Raw genomic sequence first — 13,021 nt, forward strand, 5'->3', positions numbered from 1 at the left:
GGGATTCATGAGCTCCCCCTTGTTCAGGTCAGCTGTTTCTGTGGGTTTCTCCAGCCTGGTCCTGACCCCTTTGCTCATCACTTCTCCCTCTCTGCAACTGGATCCCAGGAGTTCAGCTCAGTATTTAGCTGTGGGTGTCTACTTCTGCTTCCAACAGCTACTGGATGAGGGCTCTAGGACAGCATATAAAGTAGTCATCAGTTTCATTATCAGGGAAGGGCATTTAAGGTAGCCTCTCCACTGTTGCTCAGATTGTTAGTTGGGGTCATCCTTCTAGGTCTCTGGACATTTCCCTAGTGCCAGATTTCTCTTTAAACCTATAATGGCTCCTTCTATTATGGTATCTTTTTTCTTGTTCTCTGTTCTTTCCTCGACTCAGTTTTCCTGCTCCCTCATGTTCTCCTCTCCCCTTCTCTTCTCCCCTTCTCTTTCTCCTAACTCCCTCTCCCCTCCCGCCCCCTGCTCCCAATTTACTCAGGAGATCTTGTCCCTTTCCCCTTTTGTGAGAGACCATGTATGTCTCTCTTAGGGTCCTCCTTGTTTCCTAGCTTCTCTGGTGGTGTGGATTGTAGACTGGTAATCCTTTGCTCTATGTCTAAAGTCCATATATGAGTGAGTACACACCATGTTTGTCTTTTTTATGACTGGGTTACCTCACTCAGGATGTTTCCTTCCAGTTCTATCCATTTGCCTGTGAATTTCAAGATTCCTTTTTTTTCCTGCTGAGTAATATTCCATTGTGTAAATGTACCACATTTTCTTTAGCCATTCTTCAGTTGAGGGGCATCTAGGTTGCTTCCAGGTTTTGGCTATTACAAATAATGCTGCTATGAACATAGTTGAACAGATATCTTTGTTACATGAATGTGCATCTTTTGGGTATATGCCTAAGAGTGGAATTTCTAGATCTTGTGGTAGACTGATTTCCATTTTCCTGAGGAACCGCCATACTGATTTGCAAAGTGGCTGCACAAGTTTGCACCAGCAATGGAGGAGTGTTCCCCTTTCTACATATCCTCTCCAGCATAGACTGTCATTGGTGTTTTTGATTTTAGCCATTCTGACAGGAGTAAGATGGTATCTCAAAGTTGTTTTGATTTGCATTTCCCTGATGGCTAAGGATGTTGAACAATATTTCTTAAGTGTCTTTCAGCCATTTTAGATTCCTCTATTGGGAATTCTCTATTTAGTTCTGTACCCCACTTTTTCATTGGATTGTTTGGTGGTTTTGGTGACTAGCTTCTTGACTTCTTTGTATATTTTGGAAAACAGCCCTATCAGATGTGGGGTTGGTGGAGATCTTTTCCCATTCTGTGGGCTGCAATTTTGTCTTGTTAACTGTGTCCTTTGCCTTACAGGAGCTTCTTAGTTTCAGGAGGTCTCATTTATTGTTGATCTCAGTGTCTGTGCTACTGGTGTTATGTTACGAAATGATCTCCTGTACCAGTTCGTTCAAGGGTACCTCCCACTTTCTATTCTAAGAGGTTCCATAGCTGGATTTATGTTGAGATCTTTGATCCATTTAGACTTAAGTTTTGTGCATGGCAATGGATAAGGATCTATCTGTAATCTTCTACATCTCAGTATCCAGTTATGCCAGCACCATTTGTTGAAAATGCTTTCTGTTATGAGTAGTTTTCCCGCCAGTGGTTCCACAGCTGCACCAGCCCCAAATAACACACTGAGACACTGAATTAGATATAAAGCTGTTGGCCTATTACTAGTGTTTCTTATTGGCTAGCTCTGTCTTAAATATTAGTTCATTTCTATTAATCTAAGTATTTCCACTTGATCTTATTTTATCGGAGAGAGGATCCAGAGTTGTGCTCTACTAGTCCTACATGTTGAATCTCCCTCCTACCTCTTCCTGAATTCTCCTTGTCTCCTAGCCCTGCCTATCTTGCTTTCCTATTTGCCAATAGGGCTTTATTCATTAACCAATAAGAATAACATATTTACAGAATGACATTTCCCATCATATCCTCTTTTCTGTCTAAAATAAAAAGAAGGGTTTGAACTTTAACATAGTAAAATATATAGGGTTTTGATGGGGATTGCATTGAATCTGTAGATTGCTTTGGCAAGATTGTCATTTTTACAATGTTGATCCTGCCTATCCATGAACATGAGAGATTGTTCCATTTTCTGGTATCTTCTTTAATTTCTTTTTTGAAAGACTCAAAGTTCTTGCTATGCAGGTCTTTCTTTTGTTTGGTTAGCATTACCACAAGATATTTCATGTCGTTTGTGGCTACTTTAAAGGGTGATGTTTTTCTGATTACTTTCTCAGCCCATTTATCGTCTGTATATAGTAAGGCTACTGATTTCTTTGAGTTAATCTTGTGTCCTGCCACTTTGCTGAAGGTGTTTATCAGCTGTAGGAATTCCTTGGTAGAGGTTTTCAGGTCACTTATGTAAACAATCATATCATCTACAAATAGTGAAAGTTTGACTTCTTCCTTTCCAGTTTGTATCCCCTTGATCTCCTTTTGTTGTCTTATTGCTATAGCTAGAACTTCAAATACAATATTAAAGAGATGGAGAGAGTGGACAACCTTATCTTGTTCCTGATTTCAGGGGAAACACATTGAGTTTCCCTCCATTTAGTTTGATGTTGGCTGTTGGTTTACTATATATTGCTTTTTATTTTGTTTAGGTATGTTCCTGTTATCCCTGATCTCTCAAAGACCTTTATCATGAATGGGTGTTGGAGTTTGTCAAACGCATCTAGTGAGATGATCATATGGTTTTACTTTTTCAGATTGTTTATGTTGTGGATTACATTGATAGATTTTCATATGTTGAACCACCCCTGCAACCCAGGGATGAAGCCTATTTGGTCATAGTGGATGATTTCTCGGATTTGATTTGCCAGTTTTTTGTTTTTTGGGTTTTTTTTAGTATTTTTTCGTCAGTGTTCATGAGGCATATTGGTCTGTAGTTCTCTTTCTTAGTTGTGTCTTTAGGTGGCTTGGGTACCAAGGTAATTATAGCCTCATAAAAAGAGTTTGGCAATGAACCTTCTGCTTCTATTGTGTGGAACAATTTGTGGAGTATTGGTATTAGATCTTCTTTGAATTTCTGGTAGAATTCTGCACTGAAGCCATCTGGCCCTGGGCTTTTTTGGTTGGAAGACTTTTGATGACTGCTTCTATTTCATTAGGGGTTTTATGTCTATTAAAAATTGCTTATCTGTTGTTGATTTAATTTTGGTAAGTCATATCTATCCAGAAATTTGTCCATTTCCTTAGAATTTTTAAATTTTGTGGAGTACAGGTTTTCAAAGTATGACCTGAAGAATCTCTGGATTTCTCAGAGTTTGCTGTTATGTCCCCCTTTTCATTTCTGATTTTGCTAATTTGCATGTTCTCTCTCTGCTTTTTGATTAGTTTGGATAAAGATTTGTCTATCTTGTTGATTTTCTCCAAGAACCAACTCTTTGTTACATTTATTCTGTGAATTGTTTTCTTTGTTTCTACTTTATTCATTTCATCCCTCAATTTTATTATTTCCTGGCGTCTACTCCTCTGAAGTGAGTTTGCTTCTTTTTTTCTAGAGCTTTCAGTTGTACTGTTAATTCTCTAATGTGACTACCTCCATTTTCTTCATGTGGGCACTTAGTGCAATGAACTTTCCACTTAGTACTGCTTTCAAAATATCCCATAAGTTTGGGTATGTTGTGTCTTCATTCTCATTGCATTCTAGGAACTCTTTAATTTCTTTCTTTATTTCTTCCTTGACCCATGAATGATGCAATTGTGCATTGTCCAGTTTCCATGAGTTTGTAGGGTTCCTGCAATTTGTGTTGTTGCTGAGTTCTAACTTTAAAGCATGGTGGTCTGATAAGATACAGGGGACTATTCTAGTTTTTTTGTATCTGTTGAGGTTTGCTATGTTGCCGAAAATGTGGTCGATTTTAGAGAAGGGTTCATATGGAGCTGAGAAGAAGGTATATTCTTTTGTGTTTGGATGGAATGATCTATAGATGTCTGTTAAACCCAGCTGGATCATAACTTCTGTTAGTTCTTTTGTTTCTTTATTAAATTTCTGTCTGGTGGTCCTGTCTAGTGGTGAAGTGGGGTGTTAAAGTCTCTCACTATGAACATGTGAGGTTTTATGTGTGACTTGAATTTTAGTAAAGTTTCTTTTATGAATGTGGGTGCCTTTGTATTTGGGACCTGATGGATTTTTCTTGTGATGAATATGAAATGACCTTCTTCATCTCTTTTGATTGATTTTAGTTTGAAGTCTAATTTGCTAGATATTAGGATAGCTACACCCACTTGTTTCTTGGGTCCATTTGATTGGAAAATCTTTTCCCAACCCTTTACTCTGAGGTAATGTCTGTTTTGAAGGTGAGGTGTGTTTTTTGTATGCAGCAGAAGGATGGGTTCTGTCTTCATATCTATTTTGTTAACCTATGTCATTTTATAGGCAAGGTAAGACCATTAATATTGAGGGAAATTTGGGACCATTGATTGTTAATTCTTATTTATTTTGGATTTGTTATTGGTGGTGGTATAGTGAGTAGATTTACCTGCTTTTTTCTTTTGGCTTCTGGTAAAGGATTGCCTATGTTTCTGTGAGTGTAGTTAACTTCCTTGGGTTTGAGTTTTCCTTCCAGAACTTTCTGTAGGACTGGATTTGTGGACATGTATTGTGCAAATCTGGTTTTGTCATGATAACTTGTTTTTTTCCATCTATAGTGATTGAGAGTTTTGCTGGGTATAGTAGTCTGGGCTGGCATCCGTGGTCTCTTTGTGTTTGTAGAACATCTATCCAGGACCTTCTGGTGTTCAGTATTTCCATGGAGAAATCAGGTGTAATTCTGATAGATCTGCTTTTATATGTTACCTGGTCTTTTCCCTTTGCTGCTCTTAATAGTCTTTCTTTATTCTGTATGTTTGGTGTCTTGATTAGTAGGTAGGAAGGGGACTTGTTTGGTGGCTTGATTACTATGTGGGAAGGGGACTTGATTTTTTTTGTTTGTTTGTTTTGTTTTGTTTTGTTTGTTTTGGCCAGTCTATTTGGTGTTCGGTATGCTTTTTGTACTTTCATAGGCATGTCCCTCTTCAGATTGGGAAAGTTTTCTTCAATGATTTTGTTGAATATGTTTTCTGCACCTTTGAGCTTGACTTCTTTGCCTCCTTCTATACCTATTATTCTTAGGTTTGGTATTTTCATGGTGTCCCACAGTTCCTAGACATTTTGTGTTAAGGATTTGTTGGATTTAAGATGTTCTTTGGTTGATGAATCTATTTTTTTCCTCTAGTGTATCTTCAACTCCTGAGATTCTCTCTTCCATCTCTTGTATTCTGTTGGTTATGCTTGCATCTGTAGTTCCGGATCGTTTACACTGCTTTTCTATTTCCAGCATTCCCTCAGTTTGTGTTTTCTTTATTGTCTCTATTTCAGTTTTCAGGTCTTGAACTGTTTGAATTGTTTCCTTAATCTGTTTGATTGTTTTTTTTTGTTTGTTTGTTTGTTTGTTTTCTTGGCTTTCCTTGCTTTCTTTAAGAGATTTGTTGATTTCTTGCATTTTTTGGTTCGTCTTTTCCTCTATTTCTTCCAATTTTTGTAAGGGATTTTCTCATATCTTCTTTGAGGGCCTGTATCATTTTCATGAAGTTGTTTTTAAGGTCATTCTCTTCTGCTTCGTCTATGTTGGTATGTTCAGGTCTTGTTGGTATAGAGTCCCTATATTCTGGTGGTGTCTTACTGGTTTTTTTTTATTGTTAAATGTGTTCTTGTACTGCTGTCTTCCCTTCCCTTCTTCCAGTGGGTACAGGTGGGGGTCTCTCTACTTTACTTTTCTAGTGGGGGTATGTGGGTCAAGATTTCAATGTCAGTAACTGTGGATGGTCTGAGCTCTCTTGGAGGTCTCAAGCAAAGGGTGTAGGGGGTCCAAGATTGAGGTGACAGCAGGCTCCAGATGGTTGAAGAAAGTCTGTTTAACTCACAATCCTGGTTTCTCTAGTTCTTTCTATAAATGTGCCCTTTACACTCACTAAGCCCTGGGGTTTATTCCCAGTGCTCTATAAACTGTATGACCACATGTGGAGTTCAGAGGATGACTTGCAGGAGTCAGTCCCTTCTTAATATGCTGGGCTATACTGGAAATTTAATATGCCATGTTTCAGTGACATAGTGACCTCCTCTGTCCACACTGATATTCTTTGTGATCTTTGGAAAACCAACTTTATCTAAATCTATTTCCTCATCTCTTAAAACAAAAAAACAAAAAACAAAAAACACCCAATGATTAACACCAGAAAAAAGAAGAATAGGGGCTAGAGATATGGGGGTGGCAGAGGAAGAAGAGAGAATGTAGGAAGGGTTGATATCTGCCTCTCTTATAAGGCTCTTATTGAAGCAATGTAATATTAGAGCAGTGAAATTGAAAATTCTTGGAAATTTTTTAAATGTGAGAAAAAGGTGTGGTAAACATTAGAACAAGATTTCCAACATTTTTTATCATGAAAACAAAATTCTAGTCTTTGTTATTTTTCATACTTCTGAACTGGGGGCCTCTGAGACCACCAAGGTCAGCAGAGTGTTGGTCCATGAGAGGAAAGAAAACAGTTCAGTAGCTGGTATTAGTTTAAACTTTAAGAGTCTGACACCGGGTCGTTTATTTTAGGAATATTTAAATATTCCTAAACAAAAAATATTCCTGCGAACAAAGTTGATAATTAATCTGGTATATACAATAAAGCTAAGACATGACTACATCAAAACTCTTAGTAAAGTACAAATGACATCTTCCATAAAGATAGATTAACTGGGGAAATGAGCTCAAGATAAACAAGTTCCTAATAAGGGTCTGCGGGAGCAAAGGTCACCACATCTGTTCCCAGCCTTCTGGGTGGAAAACAGGTATTCACACCCCTCTCTTTGAAAAGACAGCTCTGTGTGTTTAATATTTCTGTTTTCCCTGGTACTCATCTGTGAGCACAAGGACCTACAGACCTCCTGCACGGAATAACTTCGGGCAGGCCTTTCCCTGCCTGTGGTGTACATTTCCTTTTGATGAATATATATCAACATCTATGAGACAATACACAGTAAGGGAAGAAGTTCCCATTGCCATCCAGTCCCCACCTACCCTTCATGCTAATGTTTTTCCCATGGGGTCTGGAGAGAGAGAGATGGTTGAGTGGTGAAGAGTGTTTGCTGCTCTCATGGGGGATGGGGTTCACCTCCTGACACCCACATGATGACTCACAACCATCTGTAACCCAGGTTCCAAGGGATCCAACGCTCTCTTCTGTCACACCCATGGTGCACATACGTTCATGCAGACACTTATACACACAAAATAAGTAAATAAATAAAAACTTCAGAGTCTGTCTATAGATGGCAGTTAACACTAGTCAACAAACACTGTACCCTGAAGAAAAGCTCAGTGACAGAGATCGCTGATCCACAGAGAATTAAATAAACCTGAACAAAGCCATGACTGTGATGCCTGAAGCCAGCCCTGCTTCCTGCAGAATAAAACCACACTGACACATGGCATATGCTGCCCTACCAACTGTGAAAACCAGAGCCTCCATGTAGAACACCCTACCCACAGACTCACCCAGCTCCGTTAGCCTTCCCAGACAGCTTTTCTCTCATCTAGAACGGTATTGTCTTCTCTAACATTTATTTATTTATTTGTTTGTTTGTTTGTTTGTTTGCCTATATGGACACACACGCTGAGGTGCACATGTAGAGGGCAGGGAACATTTTTTGCAGAATCGGTTCTCTTCTCCCACTTTGTGGGTTCCAGGAATAGGTATCGGTTCATCCTGCTTGGCAGACCCTGCCTTTACCCACTGAGCCATTCTGACAGCCTGGGGACTGTAATAATTGTGTGAAGCAGTGTCGGTGACACACTTGAATGCCAGTACTGAAAATCACCACTCCAAAAACAGAGCTCAATTTTGTTTCTAAATGAGACATCGTTTCCAAAGCTACCCACTGTTCCCAGTTAGACTAGTAGAAATACCTAAGTAAAGCAAGACGGTGACATATGCCTGTGCATCTAGTACGGAAGAGGGGAAAAGCAGGGAGGACGGCCTGTCAAGACCAACTTCAGCTAAACTGGGAGAATACAACTAAAAAGTAAAAGCACTGGGTGAGTGAGCCGACTTAGCGGGTAAAGGTGCCTGACAACCGAGTTAGATTCCTGGGACCACAGGGCAGGAGGAGACAACTGGCTTCAGGTTAGCCTTTGTGTGCTGTGGTATGAACATGCCCACATATTGTCCTCTGGCCTCTGCATGAACGCCACAGGGCACACACACAAATAATACTAAAAACTACAAGCAATTTATTAGCAGAAATAAAAGTCTAAGCAATCAGACTGGCAGAGCAACTGATTTCGTCCCATCATTGACCGGACAGCGCGACCACCCACACGGAAGATGGGATAACAAACTCTAAAGCCAGGAAACAACCAACGCCCAGGAGTGGAGGCGTCTGGAGAACCTGCGGCCGCTGGCGGAGCGGCGTGGGTCGGGCAGGCTTTGCACACTCGGCGATCGAACCCACGCTCGACTGAGCCTCGCCGCGAACAGCGCTCCCGGCAGGCCTTGCGCTGCCTTTGGCGGGAACTGTGGTCTCGCCTCCAGGTCAAAGGGCGCTCCTCGTGCCTGCGACAGTTGGCGCGCGTGCGCACTGCGCACGTGCTGAAGCCCGTCCGCGCCTCGCGCCTCTCTTCCCTGTGGCTGTGGCCCGCATCTCTCAGGCGTTGCGTAATATATGTTTCCTTTGGGCTTGGGTCTCTTAACTCTGTCACTGCTCAGTCTCCTCCCGGTGACCCCTCGCTCACTCTCAGGTTCCTGCGGTCGGAAAGGCTAACGGTTGAGAGGTTGTGTGCGCTCGCTCGTGTCCCGCAGTTTCCTGAGGCGCGGCTGGCGGGCGCCATAGTGCTAACGGCTTCCGGCCGCGTTTGCAGAGGAAATGGCACCCGAGTGCAAGGAAATTTAAATGGGTTTACCGGGATAGTTGGGACTTGAGAATCAGTCGTTAGAATTTCACAGGCGGGCGGGTTTTAGGCCACCGTGCACGGTCTACAGAGCGAGCGAGTTACAGGCTAGACAGAGCTTCGTAAGGAGACCTTGTCTCAGAGTATGAACAAAAGTAAAATTTTAGAATAAATGGTACATGGTGGCGCTGGGGAGGGGGCGGCAGGAGGGCCAGAAGTTCAAGGTCAAGCCAGAGGTGGTGGTGCACTCATTTAGTCCCCACACTCGGGAGGCCGAGGCGGGTAGATCTCTGTGTGTTCGAGGCCAGCCTGGGCTACATAGAGAATTCCAGCCAGAGCTACACACGGGGAGACCCTGATTAAAAAAAAAAAAAAAATCAGTAGCATTCTTGCTTGGAATCCAGCCTGGGCTACAGGAAAGCCTATCTGAAAAAAAATTTTAAAATCTATTTATGAAAAAAATTTTTATTGCCTTTAAAAAAGTTTACGTTACACCTTATGGGGGTGGTGGCATACATTGTACTGTGGCACGTGTAGAATCAGAGGCCTTGTGGGAATCTGTTTTCCCCTTCCACCGTGTTGGTCCTACCAACTCAGATCATCACGATAGAGGCACGCCCCTTTACCAACTGAGCCATCTTATGCCCTCTCCCTGCTTTGCTGTTTTATGGTTCCAGAGTAAACAATGTATACTGAGCCCTGATGAAGGAGTCGTCTGATTTGACTATTTTCGATATAAATATTTTTTTTTAATTATTAGGCCTACCCCTCCCCCCAAAAAAAACAAAAAACAGGGTCTCAGGTAGCCTTGCCTAGTCTGCAACTTGCTAAGTAGCCAATCTGAACTCGTGATCTTTCTGCTTCAGCCTCACAAGTGTTAGAATTAAAGTACTACCTCCTGGGGCTACACATTGTCATTTTTAAAGATTCTATTTTAAGTAAAATCCTGAACTTTATTAAGATAAAAATTCATGTAATAAAGTAGAGTTTTCGAGTTAAAAATTAAATCTGAAATTAAAATTTATATTTGTGTTACATGGTTGAAGAAAACATTTTCTTGGAAGATGGCCACTATGCAGTTGCGGAGGACGGCTTCCATGGTATGATATCTTAAATGATTTAATATATATTAATTTAGCTGAGTTTCTTCCTTTTTTTTTTTTTTTTTTTTTTTCTTTTCTTTTCTTTTTAGAGACAGGGTTTTTTTCTGTAGCTCCAGCTATCATGGGATGGTAGGAATAGCTCTCATGAGCCAGATGTGACAGTTGTAAAATACAAGTAAGCAAGTAAGGTGGAATCCTGATTGCTTCCACTCAGCCATCTGTGTATGAACCTGGTGCTTGTGCTTTGTTTTAGGGGATTTTTTTCTTAATAATGCCGTTTAGCTGCTGTTAATGAGGAGAAGAAATTCCCTCCAAGAGAGTGCATTTCTCTTTGTTATTGCTTATTACTATTATTGTTGATATTATTATTATTTCTATTATTTAAAGGTTTGTTTATTTTATATATATAGTGTTCTGTCTGAAACAGGCCAGAACACCAGATCTCATTATAGATGGCTGTGAGCCACCATGTGGTTGCTGGGAATTGAACTCAAGACTTCTGGAGGAGCAGCTCTGAACCATCTCTCCAGCCCCCACTATTTTATTATCACTTTAGACAACATCTCACTGTATATAGCCCTGGCTGGCTTAGAACTCTCTACATAGACTAGACTATGCTCACAGAGATCCACCTGTCTCTGTTTCTTGAGAACTGGTATTAAAAATGCATATGCTACCATATCTAGCTCAAAGTGCATTTTTTTTCTATTTATAATGTATGGGTTGTTTGTCTGCATATATGTCTTGTACTATGTGAGTATAGTGCTGTCAGATCTCCTGGAACTAATGTTAGAGACAGTTGTTAGCCACCATGTGGATGCAGGGAATCAAACCTGAGTCCTCTAGAAGAGCAGCCAGTGATTTTGACAGCTGAACCATTTTTCCAGTTCCTAAAGTGCATTTCTTTACAGAAGTTTTATCATCCCTTCCTTTGAACCCTTTGCTTGAAAAGTTAAATCAAGTCTCAGATAATGCCTTTTCATTTGTATCCTGAGTACTCTAGCTGTGGGCTCTACTATATAATATTTCTGTGGATGTAAAATAGCTGCACCTGCTATTATATAAACTATTGTAACCATGCTTTGTCAGAACTACTTTTACAGTGTTATTCAATATGTTTCCTTTGCAGATGATTATTGAGAAGCTAATTTTTAAAAATATGGTACAAGGTACCACAGTTAGAGAACTGTTACTTTCTGAATTTTTTTGTTCAGTTTTGTTTTTCGAGACAGTGTTTCTGTGTATTGTTTTGGGACCTGCCCTGGAACTAGTTCTGTGTACCAATCTGACCTCAAACTCACAGAGATCCTCCTTTCTCTGCCTCCTAAGTGCTGGGATTAAAGGTGTGTGCCACCAACACCCAACTTACTTTCTGAAATTTGATTTTTACTTTTTTTTAAATGGACATGCTACAATTTTCTTTGGATGACTATAGAACCTGAAGAAGCTTTTGCTGCATAACATACCACTATTATTTATCTTTTAATATAAATATAAATAGTAGATATATATACACATATATATAATTAGACTTTTTGAAAATTTATCTGTGCTGTCAACCTCAGAGAAAAGCATCCCAGTTTACTTTGTTTTTACTACAGACACTAACAAGCTGGATTGGTCTAGAAACACTGATTTTTTTTTTCATTTGTACAAGTAACATTATTAGATATATAAGGTCTTATTTGTATTGGTTTTATTATAGAAACTAGTAAAGTAGTTGCTAAATTTAAAGTGCTCATTTGGCTAAGCATGGTGGCACATACCTTTAATCCCAGCATTTGGGAGACAGAGACAAGTGGATCTCTATGAGTTTGAGGCCAGGCTAGTCTTCATAGAGAACCAGATAAGCTGACATAGTGAGACCCTGTCTCAAAAAACCAAACCGAACCACCATGTTCACTCACATTTAGTTTACAATTAGCTGTTAATGAATGTTATTGCACTACTTTTATGAAATTGTTTATAACAAGTCCATACTAGAAAATGTCTGTGACTCAGAGACAAAGAAATTATAGTATTTGCATAGAATCTTGCATTATATTTAATCTGTTTTCATCCTAGCCAATGATTAAAGAATAAATATTCTCTGATATTTGCATTTTCAGTTAATATCAAGGATTCTTTTTTTTTTTTTTTTTTTTTTTTTTTTTTTTTTTGGTTTTTGTTTGTTTGTTTTTGTTTTTCAAGACAAGGTATTTCTGCACAACAATCCTGACTGCTCTAAATGCTTAAAAGCATATGCCACTGCACCCTTCAATCTCAAGGATTCTTAAGACTGTTAAACACATTTTGCTTCACTTTTGGACTGTTACCCTGAACACATTTTAAAGGCTGCAGTGACTTTCTGGGTATGATGACCTTGAAGAATTGTTTTGGAAAATGCTGTACTTATCCAAAACTAGACTCTGCTTTTAAGCTCAGGGAAGCTGTGTTCTCAACAAATATCAATTAAGATACTTTAATTTCCCTTGAATTTCAGAGTGCATTGGTATTTCCCAATAAGATATCAACTGAGTATCAGTCTTTGATGTTTGTGAAGAGGCTCCTGGCAGTTTCGGTATCCTGCATCACTTATTTGAGAGGGATATTTCCAGAGCGTGCTTATGGTACAAGATATCTGGATGGTAACTTATAATATTTAAGATCTTTGTTTTTTTTTTTACTTAGAGAATGTGCTTTTGGTAGTAGTTTATTGATGTAAATAAAGTGTATTAGTTCAATTATTAAGTGCTCACAGCAGCATGCAATTACCACCATAATTTTAGAACATTTCCCCACTCCATAAAAGAAATACATCTACAATAAATCATTCTCCTCTCCCATATTCCTAGTTATAGAACTACTTTCTGTTTCAGTGAATGTACCTATTCTGGATATTTTTCATAAATGGAATCATGTAGTATGTTCTTTCTAACTGACTTATTTAATTCACCATAATGCC

General features: G+C 39.5%; 1 protein-coding gene across 1 annotated transcript in view; it reads left to right on the forward strand.

Annotated features, from left to right (window-relative positions):
• The first annotated feature begins 8,658 nt into the window (after positions 1-8,658).
• Hormad1 (HORMA domain containing 1) overlaps positions 8,659-13,021 on the forward strand; it is a 29,387-nt gene continuing 25,024 nt past the window's right edge. Inside the window, exons 1-3 of the mRNA XM_051199256.1 lie at positions 8,659-8,741; positions 10,021-10,074; positions 12,560-12,704. Coding sequence (XP_051055213.1) covers positions 10,039-10,074; positions 12,560-12,704 — 181 coding nt within the window. The 5' untranslated portion in view covers positions 8,659-8,741; positions 10,021-10,038. The remainder of the gene's footprint in view (positions 8,742-10,020; positions 10,075-12,559; positions 12,705-13,021) is intronic.

The sequence above is a fragment of the Phodopus roborovskii genome, unplaced genomic scaffold (assembly GCF_943737965.1).
Source record: "Phodopus roborovskii unplaced genomic scaffold, PHOROB, whole genome shotgun sequence".
Lineage (NCBI taxonomy): Eukaryota > Metazoa > Chordata > Mammalia > Rodentia > Cricetidae > Phodopus > Phodopus roborovskii.